Source organism: Vidua chalybeata, chromosome 13 (assembly GCF_026979565.1).
Source record: "Vidua chalybeata isolate OUT-0048 chromosome 13, bVidCha1 merged haplotype, whole genome shotgun sequence".
Classification (NCBI taxonomy): domain Eukaryota; kingdom Metazoa; phylum Chordata; class Aves; order Passeriformes; family Viduidae; genus Vidua; species Vidua chalybeata.
In genome coordinates, this window is record NC_071542.1 from 12,459,854 (window position 1) to 12,480,112 (window position 20,259).

At 41.3% G+C, this 20,259-nt stretch overlaps 1 protein-coding gene across 4 annotated transcripts in view; it reads right to left on the reverse strand.

Moving 5' to 3' along the window:
• The window catches only part of ARNT2 (aryl hydrocarbon receptor nuclear translocator 2), a 97,196-nt gene that overhangs the window by 48,291 nt on the left and 28,646 nt on the right, over positions 1-20,259 (reverse strand). For 3 of the 4 annotated variants that reach the window (XM_053954798.1, XM_053954799.1, XM_053954800.1), the window contains exons 3-6: positions 18,611-18,658; positions 15,566-15,610; positions 12,837-13,050; positions 10,727-10,940 (exon numbers count right to left, since the gene is read on the reverse strand). In XM_053954798.1, the coding sequence (XP_053810773.1) occupies positions 10,727-10,940; positions 12,837-13,050; positions 15,566-15,610; positions 18,611-18,658 (521 nt within the window). The remainder of the gene's footprint in view (positions 1-10,726; positions 10,941-12,836; positions 13,051-15,565; positions 15,611-18,610; positions 18,659-20,259) is intronic. The other variant, XM_053954801.1, reaches the window with a different exon arrangement.

A 20,259-nucleotide genomic window follows, 5' to 3' on the forward strand; every position in this document is an offset into this window, starting at 1 on the left:
CAGCCAAGAAACTTGTGGGATGGCAGGGATAAAATGCAGTTGCTCTTGCTCTTTGGCTCTTGCTCCAAAGCTGGCACTGCCTTCCACCCCAATGTTATGAGACTGCTTTAGATCTCCCAGGCTGGGGCTTCCTTGGCCTCATGTGTTTGCTTTATCCTGCAGCAGGAAGCAGCCCCATAGCCCTACCCCACTGCACACACCACTACCTTGCAATACACTGATAAATAAATGTATTCACATACAAAACAAATAACTGGCTTGGAGCACAAATTTGCTGTTAGCAGACAACACAGCAACTTCCAGAAGACTTCTACATCTTTACTATTATTTTAAAGGTGAGGACACTGAACCCAAAGGAATGATTTCTTCTGCTTGCAGTCAGTCAGCAGCAGAGGTGCAGCTAGGAACAGGGTCCAAACTCACATGACTGACAAGATTCTCAAAATGTTGTAGCTGCAGATAAAAATACTCAATAATATAATGCACAGTGATTCTCAGTAAGTCCATATAAATCTCATGACACCTATATTCTTAACAGGGCACAGTCAGCTTAAATTTATGCTTACAGGCTGAGTGTCCTATTTATATGCAGTGGTAGCCTCTGGATATATCAGTATAAAACCTGAAACAAATTAGCCCAGAGGCCACAAAGATGCTCAGATGGCAGGAGAACCTTTGCTATAAGGGGAGGCTGGGAGAGTTGGATTGTTAAGCCTGCAGAAGAGAAGGCTCTGGGGTAATTTTAGAGCCCCTTCCAGTACCTAAAGGGAGCCTCCAAGAGAGATGGAGAGAGATTTTTTACAAGGGTATGGAGTGAAAGGACAATGACAAATGGCCTTAAGCTGAAGAAGGGCAGGTTTAGATTAGACATGAGGAAGAAATTCTTCACTCAGAGGGTGGCAAGGCCCTGGCACAGGTTGCCCAGAGAAGCTGTGGATGCCCCTTCTGTGGAAGTGTTGGATGGAGCTCTGAGAAACTTGGTCTAGTGGAAGGTGTCCCTGCCCACGGCAGGGGGGGAGTGGGGAACAAGATGATCTTTAAGGTCCTTTCCAAGCAAAACTATTCCATGATTATAAATATAAACCATCAAAGCTCACTCTCCTCACTGGCCTAGCTTCTCAGGGGGATTACTTGAACCTCTCTAAATATGTTAAGGTTTACATCATCTAATTGCAAAAGGCGTTGTATAAGCATTAGAGTCAAGTTATGACATTCCTACAATAGAATGAAGAGTTGATCCAATCAACAGCAAAGTTAAAAAAATAAAAAATAAGTAATGCAATTGAAATGCACCTATTTTTAAATATCTGTCTGTTCCCTACTTACCAACTGGAGACACTGACCCACAAGGGGGAAATTGAAAAGTTTTCTCACCCCTTCTTGTTTTTCAATAAGAAACCCCTCATGTTACACAGTTGTTTGCTTAATACAACTTGTTATTACAAAAGCTCAGGAGGCCGAAAGGTCCCTGCTGTGCCTGCCTTCATGTTTGACTAACCAGTCTGCATCATGTCATTCTCCACAGTGTTGGGCAAATATGCATCATTTTAATTAAATTAAAAAGGAAACTATGTGGGCTTTTGGGCCTTGCTATTCAGTTAATTTTCAGGGACTATCTGAAGGGATAGTGTTACCGATCACATGCAAGTCTCTTTGCTGATGGACCTGGAAAAACTGGACTTGAAACTGGAGCAAATAATTCAAAGCATATGTTGAAAGTTAAATCATAACACAAAAAAAACCTTCAAAAAACCAACCCATAAAACACTTTAACCAAATATATTTTGAACTCTCAAGAATGGTTACTGAAAGTATGGGGCACGTTCAGAATATTAAGTAAAATAGCTTATTAAAGCCCATACAGATCTGTAGATCTATCTGTGATCTCTGCAGGTGTTTTCATTCCCAAAACAAGTACTCATGACAAGGTTAATGGTTCCATGATTTGGGCAGTTGGGGTAGCCCTTCTGTCACAAATATCAGGTGTACCTGAAGGAAAGTCTGAGCTGGAGAAAACTATCACAGTAACACCTGTACAAACAGCTCCTCAAAAGACAGTTGGACTTTCTAGAAAAAGGCATGGAAACCCCAGAAACTCCAAAGCACCATCAGCAGATACTCCCAGGACAGAACAGCTATCCAAAATAACACTGGAATACGTAATTTATTCTTTTACCATCCACAGCTGCATAATAAATCAATACACAAACGCTGTAAGTAGCTTCTAAACTAACCTACTTGCTTCACTTGGATGCTCAACAAAAAGCTTTACTGAAAAGCCCTTCTGCCAAAAAAGCTTCACCTCCTGGCATTCTATATTATTTGAACTTCATTATCAAACTCAAGTAACTGGGATTTATGCTTTGTTAGTAAATACTAGTATTGTCTGGTTCTGAAATCTGGCTGTGGTGACACACCATGGAATAGTTCATTAGAGGAAATAACGACCACAAGATGACCTTGTAAGATACATTGCTGTGGACAGAATTAAATTTAAACACATGAGAAGGGAAAGAGAGGGAGAAGAAAAAGGCTCAAGGATGCTGTCTGGTTGTTTTTACAGGTTACTTCTTTAGTTCAATTTAAATAAGGTGTGTGGGGCAAAACATCCATTATAAGTTTTAATTCTCTTTTTGAAGACTCCAGACACTTAAAAAATCACATGCAAAAGTCTCCACACTACAAAAACAGAAAGAAGACTGTTTGAAGACATAAGCTCACATGCCAGGGACTGCAATAAAAGACCAAAACCAAAGAACACTGCCTGTGGGCCATGCTCCCACTCTGGTTGTGAGCTGCCCCACGGGAGGCTTTTCCCTCCAGCAGCTCTGTGCAGGGCATCAGAGAGGAGCCAGTGGGAGCTGTGGCCTCAATAAGCTGGTGGGAGGCCAGGGAAGGACCAAAGACCCAGAAGTGCTGTCTTTGCTGCCACAGAGCTGAGCCTCAGCTAAGGATGGAGAGGTGACAGCAGCACAGGATAAACCAATTATGGGTGAATATTCCTACACACGAGGCACCCCTCCTCACCACGCCTCCCTAGGCTGCTGCTACAGCTCATCACCAATAATAAAATATTTCAGTGCCTTGTATTGACTTCACTGAGACAACACAACAGTCAAAGCTCCTGCTCCACAAGGCAGATGTTAAAGCTGCATTCTCCCAGCATCTGCTGCCATCAAAGCACTGAAGAACCTGAGAGGGTTGCAAGTTTGCCAGTGCCAAAACCCTCCAGGCACACTTGGACTGTTTTATTGCCAATGTGTTAACCAAGGAAGTTGTTCAGGTATTTGTAAAACTCCAGTATTTTTGAAAGGGGGGAAAAACCCACTAACTCCATACAGCCCATCGTGTTTAACAAAACAGAGGAGGCTGAACAAATATTGAACATGAAAGAAGTACCCACCACTCTTGAAACCCAGCAAGTGAAAGTGATCCAGTCCAACATCTGTGATAACAGACCCAAGAATGCAGCAGTTTCCAAGTGGGAAATTCAAGGTGAAGACTGAATAGAAACAGCAACCACAAAATCCACTTGCATGTGCATGTCCAAACACCTGAAAATTCACCCTAAAAGCATTCCCTAATGTTAATCAGGTGTAGTGAGTTTGTCTCAGGAGTACTAGGCTAAAGTTGTTTCCTTGTCTTGGTAAAAGCATGTACTGACCTCTTTAAATCACCATTATAATTACCAAAGTAATTTTTAAAAAATGCAATTTGTTATCACTGGTTTTTCTTCCAGTACTATCCACCCAAATGGAATGTGTCAGCAGTGGAGAGACCACTGGGTCACTGTGTTTTTGTAAGAGTTGCTTTTGAACTGCTTTATACATAGTTGGCTTCTCCCAATATTTGGGATTTTTGGGATTTCCCACCCCCCCCCCCCCCAGAAACAGTCCTAGAGACCAAAGGAAAACAAAATTCTCTTGGAATGTTTGAGAGATTAAATGTACCATACATTTAAAACAGGATCATTTGAAAGTACCAATTTCTTGGGAGCAAATTGTTTTTTCTTATTTCTGTGTTACTGTCTAGTGTGTCAAAGGGCAGGAATGGCACTCTAGGATGCCCTACAGTCACAGGTTCCTTGTTTCCTGCACTAATTCATTTATTTGCAAGCAGAATGGGGATGGAAGAAGCAGGACATTCATTTCCTCCATCCTGCATGTAAAAATCCTGCGGGCTGAACAGACTAAAGCTGAAAATCCACAAATTCCTATGCTTGGCACTGCCCAAGTTCTAAGGCCATCTCTGGCTGGCACCGTGACCTTCCTGCTATGAGAACAAGCAGTCCACAAAAAATATGAGCAGGTCTTTTTCTCTGGAACAACAGCACAGCAATGGGCTGGTGTGGATGGAAAGTCTCACATCCGAAACATCCTCCTCACTCTCAGCAATGCCAGTGGGACCACATAACTCTACTGAAAAACAGGTATCACATGATGATTTGGTAGTTGTCAACAACAAGGCAAATCTCTTTCCAGATTTCACACTTAAAAGACAAAAAGATGCCTTGCCAAAATGGGCTTTTTCTACAGCAAAAACAGACTGGAACCTGAAATATGCTGTTCACATCAGTCACTCATATACATTCTATACATAGCAGTATATTTCAAGAATTGCTCCTTCTTTTTCAGAGCAACCACAGTGTTGAAGTATCTATTTTCAGAAATCTCTGTTACCTTCCACTGCAGGTACCATAATCCTGACACAGCTGTCTCCAGCCTCCAACCCTCCAAGGAATAAAGTGGGGGCTGTGTGGGTATGTGTGGGTGGGTGGAAAATCCCATAAAAAACTGAGTCAAGTCTTGGACAGTTCTGCAGAGACATAAAAGAATTCAGGACATATCATGTCTATGGAAACTTTCTCTCCTCCCCATCCCACCAGCTTTGCTGTGTGCTGTTTACTGGGTGCCTGCTTGTCTTCACTCTACAGGTTGTGATTCTTCATGGACATTCAGTGAAAAGTTCTGTTCTATCCTGGGATAAAAAGCACAAGTAGCTATTAACTCTCTATAAACAAAATATTATACAATTCATTCCCCACCTGCCCAGAGGCAACTGTCTTACTAGGTCAGTCACCCTGTACTAAGATGTTAAAATCAAAAATGCTGGGATCTGGTTTTAATTCTCTGTTCTCTGACTTCCTAATCTGCTGGGCTGGGCACGTTTCAGAGACAGATGGTTCTTTAGGGTTCATGTACTTAAAAGAGCTCACAGACAGAAGTAAAGAAAATAAAAAATAAAGAAATCAAGTGCTGTCAGTTGAAACAGCCCTTCACATGCAGAGTACCTTTCTGATGCATAAACCTCTGACAAAATGTGCTCTTCAGAACCAAAGGCTACAGAACAAAGTCCCAAAGGAGCTCTACGACAGCTTCTTGTTTAGTCCAACTGTCTCAGCAAAAATACGCTGCCCTGAAAAAAGGGATTTTTTTTTTTTTTTTATTTCTTTTTCCCAGGGAGTGTTAAGAGCTCTGAGTAGAAAAGTATCAATCTTTGACAAGTATCTGAATGTCTACAAAAGACAGAAAAAAGACAGACCTTTTGACAATATATTTTTAGTATAGAACTTTTGGCACAAATACCTGCAATAGACATTTTTACCCCCTTTTTTTAATAAATAGGCTGATCCAATTTTAAAGTGGATGTGGAGAAACTCATACAGCAGTTTGCCAATAGAGTGCAGAACTCAACCCATACATTGTTTTGATAATATATTACTTTTCCATTAAACATGAGTTTTACTATTACTGATGATGACGTTTAAAGCAGAACAGGATTGTATTTGCCAGGACTGTGTTTCTTGTCATAGCTCAACTCAGTCTTTGAATTTCTTTGGAGAATTTTATATGTGAAGCCAAAGAGGAGTCTCATCTAGCTCTTCTCTGTATCAGCTGGAGTTCTAAATAATTCATGGAAAGTCAGAGTTCAAAACACATTTGCATTCACTTGGCTGACTGTCAATATGAGAACCATCCTCTTCCTTCTAGGAAAGATCATGCAGAAATCAGAGCTGGAAAACAGACATGGCAGTATAAGGCAGCTCACAGCACAAAAAAATCCTGTGCTGATTTTCAGGAAGATTATGTGTTGAGGAGAAAAGTTATCCCTAATTTTCTCTTTCACATGGTTATTTATCATCTGTTCAGTGCTGTGGAATGCCTTACTCTGCTTCTCCACTGGCGAGCCCCTGGTCTCTGGCACTTCCCTCTTTCAAGCTGAACACTAGTTTTCTCGTTTTTGCAATTTGACTCTATCTACAGCATCTGGATTTTGTGGCTGTGTCTACAAACTACTTGGTAATGGGTTTGCAGCTGGACAGAAAACTGCCTAAGCTGAAATCATCACTGCAAGACAACATCTTATTAGAAGGTTCTGTGAGACAGGTTCCCAATCCAAATCTATGCTTGTATAGCATGGAGTGATACTTCCATAATATACATGAACCACAGAAAATTGCCACACAATGCTTTTTTCTTCTCAAGAGATGCCTATCAGCTCAACTTTTGCTGTGGTCAGTCATAATTTCCATCATAAAGTTCTACTCTGTCGCACTTAAAAAATATGGCAATAAAAGATCTTGCCAAGACTAAACTTGGCATACAAGTTCTGTCCAGAAGTAACCTCAACTAATCTTTGTCAGCTAGCAAGTGAAGTGACTTAGTCATTTTTAAATCACTTGAAAATGAAAGCTGTAGAGGTTCTGGTTCTCATCATTTTCTTGCAGTCACTGCTCTGCACTTTCAGCATCCCTAAACTGCTCAGCTGGAACAGTTTGCAAGGACTCCCGAGAAACCTGACTGTCCTGAGGAGCCTTTGTGTCATGGGTGGGATGGCACATGCTGCTCCATGGCATATTTCAGGTTCCAGAGGCTGAGGCTGAAGGGAGATGTTATAGCTGATTTCTATGTGCCGTGCTGCCTGCATGAAGGTAACAAACCTGGGTGTTTCCATTTGCACCACTGCAGATACTGGAGCAGGAACAGGGATCTTACAGCCCTGACAAGCACATCTCAGACACATCATGGAATCACTGGGAATATTTCCAGGCAACCACACAGAGGTGTCTGTATTGATCACTGTTATTTCATGAACTACTTATGGAGAATTAGATTTGTAGAAATGAGTCCTGCGAAGTGCTCTGGAACACTGCATTTTAACAGAAGGACAGTCTACTACAATACTTACTCAGCCTTTTTTTTTTTTTTGAAAGCTAATGTAGCAGAGGAATTCTTCAAAAGTGGATTTTCTCTATGCTTAAATCTAAGTTCTGTCTGTTCCCTGTACCATTAGAAATATGTTGTCTGCAACTGAGAGGCTCTCACTTGCACTGGGGCTGAGCCTGCACCTGAACCAAACATCCTCCAAGTTCCACCAGTGCACCCTGAGCTCAAAGAGGTCTTTGCTAATGGATCCTCCTGTGGGATCTGATCTTCATCCATATTTGAAGTGATTTATTTTGACATCTGCAGATTCTCAAGAACAAAGAGGGAAAATGAATTATCACTCTGAATATCTGCCCCATTCTGATTATTCATGCACATGACGCACATAAGGACTTCTTGGGAGCTCAGTTTTTTGCCATCATCACAGCTCAGCTGCTCTTTTCTAGATCATTTCTAACCATTCATACACTTCACAGTTCAGCTTTCATGTTGCTACAATGTGTTAGCAATTAATGCACAATAAACAAGTAGACAATTGTTCCATTTCCAGGGAATAAAATCTCCAAGGACACAAAATTAAATATAAACTATCCATCCATCCACATATCCTAAGATTTCAAGGAAGAGCAAGCAACTAACTCCCCAAACACATCACGTGGTTGAGGCCATGGTTAACAGACACTTCAATATGACATACATTTTACAGCTCCTGAAGTCCAGTCTCCTCCTAACTACTCACTTCCTGCTTCTCTTTGGTGTTAGTACTCAGAAGAGTTTGAGAAACCCCATCATCAGGTGGGCCAAAGAGTTGTCTCTACCAAAACCAAGTGGTTTTAGCTTAGTTTAGTTTTCAGCAGGTCAACCCCTTGCTGTGACTCATATGTAAGTACCACAGAAATGCCAAAGGAGGAGAGGGTGAAATGAGGTGAGGATTGCATAAGCTGTGTGACTGCCAAAGAAATGCTCATGTGAGCACAGCCCCAGTCCCAGACTTATTCCTGGGGGCAGAAATGTGAGTGGGAGCCTGCTTCCTCCACTGGCTTGTTCTCTGTCCCTCCCCATTGGCAGTGGCAGCCTCCCAAGTTCTCAGGGTCTGCAGCAACATCTCTGAGTTAGCAGGACTGCTAAGAGGTGCTGGGAAAATCCCAGAAATACCACACTAATGATCAGCACTTGTAACAAGACAATTACAACCAAAGGACACCGATTGGATCTGCTGCAGGGCAAGTGAAGTCAGTCCTCAGTCAAAGCCCTCAGTCAAAATGCTGTTACTGCTTTCCCAGCTCAAGGGCTGAAGGGAGAGGTTATAAGCACTGAGAAAATGGATCCTGAGAAAATGAGGAAGAGAGCAAAATTAAAAATCATAACAGACAATTTCACTTGAAAATCTTTTCCCTAAGCAGATCCTGTGCTCAACAGCCAGACGTCATTACAAGATGAGGATGTTCCTACTGCCTGAAGCAAACTTGAGCAAACTCTGAGCAAAAAAACATTCCAGATGCAGCTGACTGGCTTGTGGTTCCCATCACTTTCAAGCTCTACACTGCCTTTTGTTCTGCATGAAACATGCCTTTGGAAAGCCAAGGAAAACTTGGTTTAATAAACACCAAATTAGAGGAAATGCATTTGCTTCCTTGGCATCTTTTAAAATGTCACTAAGACACATTATTTCAGGTCACTGCAAGATTTCTTTCACTAATTGTTACAAAGCTGCTGCTCTCAATATGGCCCGTGTTACAGCAAGGGAAGTGCAACTGCTGAATGGACTCTAGAATCACCTTTCTCCTAGAAAGGTATCTCAAAGGAGCAAGAGTGAGGTGCTAAAGTCCTGCTGCCTGCTGCTTATAAACAAATTGAGGCTGGACTGACAGTCCTTATAGAAGACTACTTCTCTTATTTAACAATACCTTGTGGAGTGGAGGAAATACAACTTTAAAATAATAAATCTAAAACTTTCTGGTTATCTGTATGCTCCAAAACCTGAAGAACTACTTGTATACAAAATTACTGTACTTTACCAACCACACCTTTAAAACAAAAGTACTCAAAAAGCTGAGCAGGTGACTCTGCTTTCCTCATGCTGGGAAAATGTTCAGCTGTCCATGTACACCAGATTTACAGGCTTTCTGTGTCAATCTGACAACTCCAAAAGACTCAGGCAGGGAAAGGATTTATCTCTATAAATACTATTGAACTTCTCTTTCCACTGGCTACAGATCAATTCAGTGAAGAAGAAAAGCCCATAGCTAAGGCTGGAAAAAATATAGAGTTGGGTTTTCAGAAGTGCTCTGCATATGTCTAGTCCAGCTCTAGTTTGAGCAGGTTAAGTCCCATAACTGAGCACTTTTGGAAGTCAAAACATGACTGTTCACTAAGGCTCTGGAGTAACTGCTTCTTGGACAAGATGGTGTGTATGTTAAAATGTATTAGAGGCTGCATAATAAAAACAGACTTTGTGCTCTTTTGCAAGTCTCGTGGTATGAAACTCAGCTGGTTTTGCCCTGTACAGGTTCCCCTAACTGTTCACTTGGTTTCTATCCATCTGGAGTTTCACCACAGAATTTTGCTTTGAGTTTCCCATTTGAATACATGAAAGCTCTGCCAAAACCACATCACATTCAAACCACAGGAAATCATGAATTTGGCACTGTTTTGACATGGAAGCTGTAAACAGTGTGCAGGTTCACTCAAAACTGGATCGCTGTCCTTTGAGTTATGAAACACAACAAAACTTCCAGCAAACCAGGTCAGAAATCTTAACTACTAAAGCAAAGAGAAATAATGTGACTTCTGCTAGGATCAGGGGATTTTTTAATATTATCCCCTACATTCAGCTAGAAACATAATATGTGAAGAATAAAAAGTTTCCTCCTTTCCAAGTTTGAGTTACAACAGGATTTAACTAATTCTCACAGCTCTAACATATACATATCCTATTAAAGACATTATCCTATTAAAGTTTCCTATTGGCAGCTTTGAGCACGAATAACTAAAAGTCAGAGTTGTAGATATGAATATGGTTTAGTTTTATGTGCAATATGATAGGTAATCAACTTGCAGGTAACTTACACTACTGCACAGGAGCTTCATGATTAAAATCCAGTATATTTTCAGTTGCCAAACACTGGAATTTTTCCCCTCAAGATTCCAATTAGCAAACCACAAGGAACTTGTATGAAAACAGAAAAGTCTAAAGTATGATTTTTGACTTCAAATTAAACGCTGCCCTAAAGAAACACATACTTGTAAAGAAGTCACAAGTTCACTGAGGATGAAATGAAAACAATCTAGATTCCAGACCAAGCCTGAGAACAATCCAGATTCCAAACCAGAGTTTAAATGCAGAGCTACAAGAAAGTGGTTTGACTGAAGTCAGTGAATAGGAAGCAAAATGCAGTCACTCAAAAGAAGATTTATATTACTGTACTGCCTGCAAGAAAACACGGTTTAATCTAGCCAAGTTTCACTTTAACCACATTTTTACACCTGGCACTCTGAATGTCAGGAAAAGCTCTCCAGGGATCCTGAACACACAGAAGCATACATCAGCCATATCTGACCTGTCATGGAGTTTTCAGATGTGCACAGTTGCTCTCGCAGCTTTTCCACATCGTCTGGATGAACCTGCTCGTACAAAGTGCTGCCAAACCATTCCGACTGAGGCTGGTTCAGCACAGGAGTCACAGAGTCTGACACGTAGATCACTCTGCCCGTCTCAGCTGCAACTACAAACAGGAACCCATCTGCAGCCTCCAGGATAAGGTGTTTCAGTTCCTTCCAAAGAAAGGATTTGATTAGAATGCCAGTGAGCAAAGGCAATTAAATATAACATCTGTCACTGTCAGAGAATATTGTTTTCTTGTGATCTTAGTAGCTGATCAAAACTGAGACAGAAATTTTCATTGATGTAACAATACAACCAAACTTGCAGCAAAGCATAAATTGCCCATCTCAATAGCAAACAATGTTTCATTTTCTGTTATTGCCTTTCATCTGGTGATCTCCATGCACTTAAGGAAAATAAACAACTAATACTCACTGTATAATCTGTGCTAGGCATCTAACATTAAAAAATAAAAAGATATTTCAGAGTACAAACAGAAGAAATGAACAGCTCTAACTCATGGCAAACTCATCCCATAATTAAAAGCTCTGAATAATTTAATTGGAAAGAAAGCAATAAGACTTTCTTGTTTGGTTCTCCCCGGCCCTGCTCAGGATGAGCTCTGTTTGTAAATTAAACAGTCAGTGGACAAAAGGCAATAGTGTAATGGGAATGAGGGAAGAATCCCCAGCCTCTTCTTCCATTAGGGGCCCTAAGCCACTACACAAGAAGGTTCTATTGCTTTTTGACTTCTTTTTCCAGCCTGTGAGTATGAAGCCTCAGCATCACCCAGAAATACTCCCTTTCCTTAACAGAGCTTGAAAACCTCTCATGGCAAAGGATGACAACCACCACTCCAATTCCTGGCAAAGAAGCTTGAACAGCCTTTGGTGGCTCCAGTGACCACCAGAGCTTGATAAGTTACTGCACCTGGAACTCAAACACAGAGCTCTGGACAAGCTGAGTCCCATTCCAGGTGGGACAGCTCAGCAGGGTTAGTGTCTGAGTGGTAGATACTAGCTGATAAGGTGAGGATAAAAATCTGGTGAACTACTAAGCAATGGATAACTCATCTCAAGAAACTCAACAGACTGTCTACTTCTGCTGCTTTGTTTTAGAGAAAGCACACTGATCCTGAACTACTGACTAAACAAAAAACCTCATAGCACAGCTGGTCACACGATACTGAAGATAGTATAATCAGTTTTGCACATTATTAAAAAAGATGAAAGCAAACTCTGTAATTCTGCAAGGTTTAAAAAAAGAAAAAATTGCAATGAGAAGTGACTAGGGTGTGCCACCAGCAGAATGGCACAGTCCCTCCAGAAACACACTCCAGGAGAGCTGGAATAAGCAGTCGTGAGCACTGAGGGGTCAGCAGCAGCTGCTGTTTATCTAAGAGAAAGAACTATTGCCTCCAGCCATAACTTCCATGTGTAAGTGCTTAAATCACTTCAGACCACAAAAATGAACACTACACCCATAGGACTTCAAAAACAATGCAGGTGGTAGGAATTTTCAATGTGCTCAGTAAATAGAGTTTTCCTTCAAGCACTGGGTGCATCTTCCTTCTTCCATCAAAAATGTAACCAAGAAGTACCTCAGCCAGTACAGATGGGATTCATCTCTGCCCAGTTCAGCTGCTGGGAACTCCAGCATTAAGACTAAATGATGTTTTTAACCTTTCTCTAATCCCCAGAGAGAGAGGCAGGTCTTTCCAGACTCATTTTTACTTATTTTAGAGAATCTCTGCTAGGATGGGAAGAACCCAGATCTGGAGGTGAAAATTCCTTTCTTTGAGGCAGTGAGTGACTTGTTTTTCAGATGGACAGATCTCAATGGTAAGAATGCCAATTTGCTTCTCCAAGAAGAAATATCTGTCACAGTGTTAAGATCACATCCAAACAGTCACAAAAAACTGCCTGTATTCACACCTTGGATATGTAACTGGCACCAGCTGCTACACTACAGTGAAGGATCAAGCTGAGGCTCTACTCTTCTCAGCATTTTTTCACACCTTTTAAGTCCAAAAACCCAGGGATAACCAACATTTTTGTAAATTCTACCTGTTCTGTAAGAAAGGAAGGCTTGTAAGCTCCATCAGTAGATTTGTTTCCAGTGCCCCTCATGGATTTCATGTGGGAAACAGCCATGCGAAGAATGGTCAGCTTGTCGGGCTTGCGAGCCAGGGCGCTGCACGTGGGCACCATGTCCGACAGCTCGGTGATGTACTGGGTCATCTTATTTCTCCTGCGCCTCTCGATCTCACTGTGATTCTCCCTGAGCATTTAAAGAAACACCAAAGCAACAGGAAAGAGACGTGAGCGGGGTAAGAATCTGAACTGGAGGTAATGAATCATAATGCTTCACACTTGTTTTGCTGTTTGCACCCCAGGAGAGCAAAGTGCTTTACAAAGCCAACCACTGTTATCCCTCCTTTTACAGACAGAAAATCCAGGCCACAGACAGATAAATATAATTCACCCATAGCTGTGAAAAGAACTTGTATTTCTATTTATTGGCTTGTGGCCTTAATCTCTTAACCAGTTTAATCTCCTTTGGTTTAAGGACCAAAATGAAGCAGAAATATGTGAGGCGCTAACATCTGCCATCTCCAGTCAAACTCCCAGATTTGCTGTGATTCATCTCTCAGCTTCTCATAAAAGGTGTCCTTTAGAGGAAACCTCTCACTAACAACTGGATCAGCAGGAAACATCAGCACTGACTTATGAAAAAAAACCACTCAGTGACAACACAGATCCCAAACAATGCTGTTTGGAACACCCCACATTGCTGGAGGGAGTCACTACATGCCTGCAGGATCAGACTGCAGCACTGGGATCATATATGGGATAACAGTACATACCAAAAAGAAAATCCCAATAAATAAATAAATATGAAAGACAGCAAGTAAACATCCAGCTTGTCAGACACAGACTGGAATTTATGTTCAGGGACAATTTAGCACAGCAGGGAAATAACAATGACAGTACTTGATGCTGCCCCAAGTTGGGCTAGGCTGCAATGTTCTCATCCTTTAGAGGAATCATATGGCTGAAGTGGTGAGTCAAATTTGAGAAATCCCAAAATGGACACCCACCAGAATCTTTCAGAAATAAACATCTCAGAGTTCAGTTTTCCCATTCTGGAAATCACCATTGCTTGATCAGCATTAAGGAATCACATCAATATATACATCTGAAATGGTCCAAATGGACCTAGAATGCTTCAGTGCCCAGCACTTATTCTTCTCATACTGTACCTGTCAGGTGGCAGCTAAATACAAGTACACGACAGGTAGATGATGCTTCAGTTGTCAAAGCAGCATCTTCCACTGATTTCAATGAGCTGTGCATGGCATTGTCTTGTGGGATCGCTGGCTGATCCAACAAGATGTGAGAGGTGATCACTTGGAGAGTCCACCAGCATTGACTGATGTGATAACACAACATTAAAAGAAACTGCAACATTCTTTGGAGCTGACTGCTATGAAGACCAACCATGAAAGCAGAAGCTAGGCTTGGCACACTTTTTGGACACTTTTAGGAATTAAGCCTTTTCTTAAAATGCAGGAAATAATTGTACACTGCTTCCTGAAATAGAGGAATGCAAGGGCTTGCCCTGCTTTGGGTATCCTGCCCCTGCACATACAGGTGTTACATGCACGAGGCACAGTCTGCAGAAACACTTGTTAGGGCTACATGCAGAGTTATTATTCCTGTGCTTACTGGGTGATATGCAGAAAATCCAGCTGTGACAGCCCATGGCTGCTCAGTGAATTACAGCCAAGCCTTGCCTGAGGTCACTGTCCAGGACACTGTAATAGTGAACCTTTCGTTTCACCTGGCTGAGGAACAGCCCTCGTGTGGGCCTGCACAGATGTAGGAGGGAACAGGGGGAGTTGGATCATACACACGGCTGGTGTGACAGTGCACATGTACACAGAGCACACATGTGTACATGCCAGCTGGGACATGCAGATAAATATGGACACAGGGAAGATAAAAGCATTTTTACATGATGAAAGCTTGCTCTAAGTTCAGCATTTTCACAGAAGCAGTGGTTAAGAAAAAAAGAGAGAGAGACAAAGAACAGACAGATTCAACATACATTTCACACTTATAAGTACATAATACATTGTCTACCACTCAAGTATTTTAGTACTTCTGGACATTGAAAACAACCCTTATAGTAACAAAGAGACTGTAAAACTTCCTGAGAGAAAAGGGGTATCCGAATAGTCCATTTCATTTATGATCTTAAAAGCTCGAAAGTAATAGCATGTCAATCTACTGGAAATGTTCAAGCAGACAACATCCCAAAAGTTTCCCGAAACTAGCTCAAATTTAAATCCTTAAAAGAAAAAGAGGGGCTGTGTTCCTCTTTCAAAGTATGTGTCCTAGGAACCCTGGCATTCACAAACTTGTACAGAATGATGTCCTAATTCTGTCATTTTTAACTTTGTTTTTATATGGAAATTACAAAGGGACATTAAATTTTGGGATACAGGGGAGCTGATCCAAAACCATTAAGGTTTTGTATTTCTGAATTCAAGTAGTTTTGGAACAGCCAAAAAATCAATATGAACAGCATTATATTAAAGAAAAATGGGGGCAAACCATATTTGACTTCCCTTTTTCCTGCCTTTCCCTTCTATGTCAGCAGTACTTTAATCATCATCCCACCTAAAACAAAATAACCATCTCTCTAAACTAAGGCACACGTACTGAGATTTTTTGGACACGAACATCCCCCTCTTTTCTCTCAGCAGAAGAGCTCTACAGGACACGCCTACCTTGCAAACTTTTCCTTATCACCAGTGATTTGATCACCATCATACCTAGAAACAAAAGATAGTACATCAATCAACAAGGGTTATGCATTGCATGATAGCCAACACACAGCAGAAAGCAAAAAAATTCACAACTGCAAACCATTACAAATAACAGCAAGAAAAACAAGGGAATGAGAATGATACAGCAAAGAAAACACAGAGCCTGATCCAAGCCATGCCAATCCAGAAACTTCATTTGTATATTTACAAAAAGAGAAGACACATTTCAGTGGATTTAAGCAAACACTTTGACATACACTGATTTCTTGGGAAACTTTACAAGCAGCACCAGTACAGAAAACACCAGTGAGCTTTTATCCACAGCAGAGCATGAAATATTCATTGCTGTGCTGGAAGTGAATGGGTGTATCTGTTCCAGCTTGCAACCACAGCTCCCTCCATTCAGCAGAGGGCACTGATGGTCTACAGATAACACGGGAGGGCAGAGACACGGCTGAAGGGCGATGCCTTATGGAAGGGAGCCTTCAGGAAAAAGCTCTGTAGGTACAGACACTGCACTGACTGTCGTGGAGGCTGGCAAAAGGCAGGCAGGCAGGTGAAACTGCTCTGTAAACAGAAGTGAAATTTAAACTGGCTCAATTCCCTAGAAGTAAACAGGTACCTCATTCCTACTCAAATCAACAGAAGCTGGATGCCCAGCCAGGGATGTGTGGTGTTTGAGCAACATCTCTGTGGAGGAAATCCAGACCAATGGGACTTTCATCCTGTGGGACTAAAGCTTCACTGTTTCTGAAGCATTGTCCCAAAGACAGGCAGCAACGTGACATTTCAGTAAAAAATGACATGCTGCTTCTCCTTCTCTTTCCTAAAAAACTCACGAATCATTTAAATTCGATTTTGCTAGCATAGTTATGGAAAGACTCATTTGTGTGAAATGAAACTGCTAGTTCCAAAACACAAAATGTATGTTTTGGAAAACACAAAAATAAGGTAATAGCTTTTCTAGAAGTGAAGACTGCAACTGCTCAAGAACAGTTAAATGAGATTTTCTACTAAAATTACACCTTTCTAGAATGATGTAATTTATATACAACAGACAGTCTATGAAGGTCCCATGTATTAGCTAAAAACGTAATACAGCCTAAATAAGCATGTTTTTCCTCTTCTAACAAATCAATAATGAACTTTTTCTTTTTTTCTATCTGAAATGAATTAAAACAATTTTTAAGGAATTCACCTATGCAAATTCCTCATTCAAACAGTGAAGACAAAGCTTAAGCAAGCCTTGAGCTGTACTTCTTTATGTTGTGTTCAACACCAGCACCCTCAGAACATTCAAGTGACAATGCCACTTTATTCCCCTTGACTCTGCCCGGAGAACAGACTGAGACCCAAGTAATTTTCAGCAAAAAGACCAATTCAGGAGGAGTGGGCATGTTACAGGGGAAGCACATGCACAGGCTCTGTGTGAGATGAGGGGTCATGCAGGGATACCTGAGCTGAGCTGGAAGCCCTGAGGACCAGAGTGTGTCACCTGCCATGGAGCACTGTGCTAGCACCACTACTCCTGTGCTCCCACCAGCCTGGGGCTTGGCTACTCATCCTTCTCTGCTTGACAGGGCTGAGGATGTTATTGCCTCCAACTACTGGCTTTTCCCTTCCAGTCTCCCAGCTGACCTCTGCACACAGGCTCCTTCAGGCACTGGTCAAAGCCAGCTGGGTTAGCTTCAACATTTAAACAGCAGCTCTTTGATAACTAAATAATTTTGATCGAAACAATCTAGGAATAAGTCATGTGAGCAATCTGGAGAAGGGAACAACTAGAAGAGGATGTCTGAACGTAGCCCTGGGTGTCTGCATGTTTTTTCTGTACTCTCTAAAAACAGAACAATCTGGGGTCTATACAAATAAGACTTAAATATCAGATTTTGATCTGACACCTAAAATCAACTGAATCTAATCACAGCACACCTCTCCATTAAGAGCGATGGAATTATTGGCTCAACTCAAATTTTGAAAGGCCAAAACCAGAATGGGGAAGGACCAACACATATGTATCAGCGTGCCCAGAAACCCTGATGCTTGTGCAGGCACAAATCAGCTCCCATTCCTCACAAATCTTGTTCCCTTAACATGTGTCTTCTAGCTAATATTAGGACTAAGCCCTCAAATCACCAGTTTTAACACCAGGGCCTGGTTCTGTAGATGAAATCAACCAAACAGGAGTGCTGCTGGTCTTGTCCAGTAAATTATGATATGGTGCCACAGTGTATGTTCAGCACACTTCTCTTTCTGACTGGAAAAACTCTGTTAAACCCTACAGTGACAGCTGTGCTTCAACACTGCTGCTGCTACAGAGCTGCAATTACAATGTGGATAATCAGCAGTTACCCAGAGCCCTCAAAGTATCGACACCCCTCAGTGCAGCTGCTTGGTTTCTAATGAAAAAATGCAAACTGTGACCAGGAAAAATAAAGGGAAAAAGAAAAAATGGCAATGAGGCTTTACTGTTTATTTCTAACTTTGAATATTCCATGTTAATTAACATTTTTTTGTCAATTTTTACTATTCAGTTACACCTAATGGTACATAATGTAAAGCTCATTAACTTTAAAAAAACAATCCACCTCTAGGATCTGCCAAATTGGCTTAACAAGCAATTAACATCTGAAATAAATTAGAAATGAAATTTCATTTTCAGTGGCTGAAAGACAACTTCAGCAATGTCAAATAACTTAGGTCCATCTACAGCAGTTGAAATACTAAGCTGAAAATCACAAGTTTTCTCATTTGATATAGCTGCAGAGTGAAATTGTGACACACGCACACTGTCAGCTTTATAAGCCAATAACTACATTAGGCAGGTTTCTGCCAGAATGCCTAATTTTCAGAGGGAGCTGATAAAAAGAGTAACTGATATTTGGACTTAGTTGTTGTCAAGTTCTTCACCTGTATTTATATTGATTTTCAAACATCAGTAATGAGACAGCCATCTTTCCCCACTGAAAGAAGTCAGTGATTTGGCCAACTCCTGTAAATGCTCACCTTGAAAATTTGCTGGGCCCCTCCCCATCTTCATCATCAAAGTCCATTCTGTAAAAGCAAGATTTCCAAATCAGCAATGAAGGCATTGGCAAGGGTGGCATGAACATTCAAGCCAGCTGCTCTCAGTGTTGTTAGATTTTGCCTAGAGGTGTTAACGACTGAGGATTCCAGTCTTGCTCATCCCCTCCAGACCTAGGAGCAGCTCATCAGCTGATTTATGTCCCAGACCTTCTCAAGGCTGTGGAAGAGCTGAGTTCTTCTTTGGGCCAAATCCCAGCCCGCCAGTTTGGCTCCTCCAGGGAGCCACAAACAGCAGGAACCTCTTTCTTCACTTCTTACACAGACAGACTAGGAAGATTATCTTCCTTATTTAGACATCTAAATTAGATTCTGATTAGGCAGTGTGATTGTATCATAGACGTTATCACTACAAAGTTATACAACAGTGTAATTTACAAAGCATTTTAGACATTTTATACCTCTAAAAAGAGGTGGATAAATATTTATATCCCCAAATATAAGGCTGTAACTCTGCCATTAAAGTGAAAAGTCAAGCTGATATAAAACTATCATATACAATTATTGTATTAGTGTATTTATTTTAATAAAAAATACATTAGTATGATATACAGACCTTGATCAATCACTTTTAATTTGTGTAGATAGGAAATTATAGTTCTGTTTTGCAAACATTTTCTCAGATTTCTTCAACACTCTAAACTTTCCAACCTTTCAGTGCAGTAAAACTTCATACAACTACACATTCCATGTCTCTAACACTGTACACATTAAGGGGTATAAGTCCTATTAAGGGAAAAAACCCTTCAAAGTGACAATGATATTTATTTCAGTATTAATTTGTCATTCCTACCAATGACAAATTGTGATTTGTATGTCCAGAGTGTGAGAACAAAGATGCAAAACCAGTCTCTAAAACTACATCAGCATAGAGAAGTAGAAGTGCCAGTCAGGCACTGCCTTCCTAAATTCTTCTGAATTCTTCCTTCTTGAATTCTGAACCAAGACAGCCTGGCCCATAAAAGATGTGTCTGAGTCACAGCAACCTCCATACAATTGGAATGAGGGCAGCAAGTCAGCACAGGAATTGGACATGGCTCTAGAAAAGTTACAATAATATTTTCCAGATGGTAACAGTGATTATTCATTTCTGGAGGAAGCAAAGAGAAAACCATTTTCCCCAAAGAGCTTTAAGAAAAGCTGCGTATTTAACTTGCTCAGCTTTGATGCAATGGTCGCTTTCACTATAAATTACATCTTTGCTCACCCAATTACCACCAAATCCGGTTCCAAGGTCCGCGGTCCCTCAGCTGCCTCGTGCAGAACACCACCGACCCCCAGTGGCCACTGGCCTCACCTCTGCCAGGGCTGCAGCTAAGGCAGGACCCAGCTGCTGCTGCCACCTCAGATGTGGCCCTCAGGGCTGCCACCAGCAGCCTGAATCCCCCTTGATTCACTTGCAGCACTCCCAGAAATTCAACATTTACACATGTGGTACAGCCCAGGGTCTCCTCTCACCTACCTGCTTCCTCCCCACATGCAATAATGTGACATTCCAGAAAAATCTTCCCATTTATATGAACTGGAATGTTTCTACCTGCACTGAAAATGCAGAAGTCAATGTTAAGGAG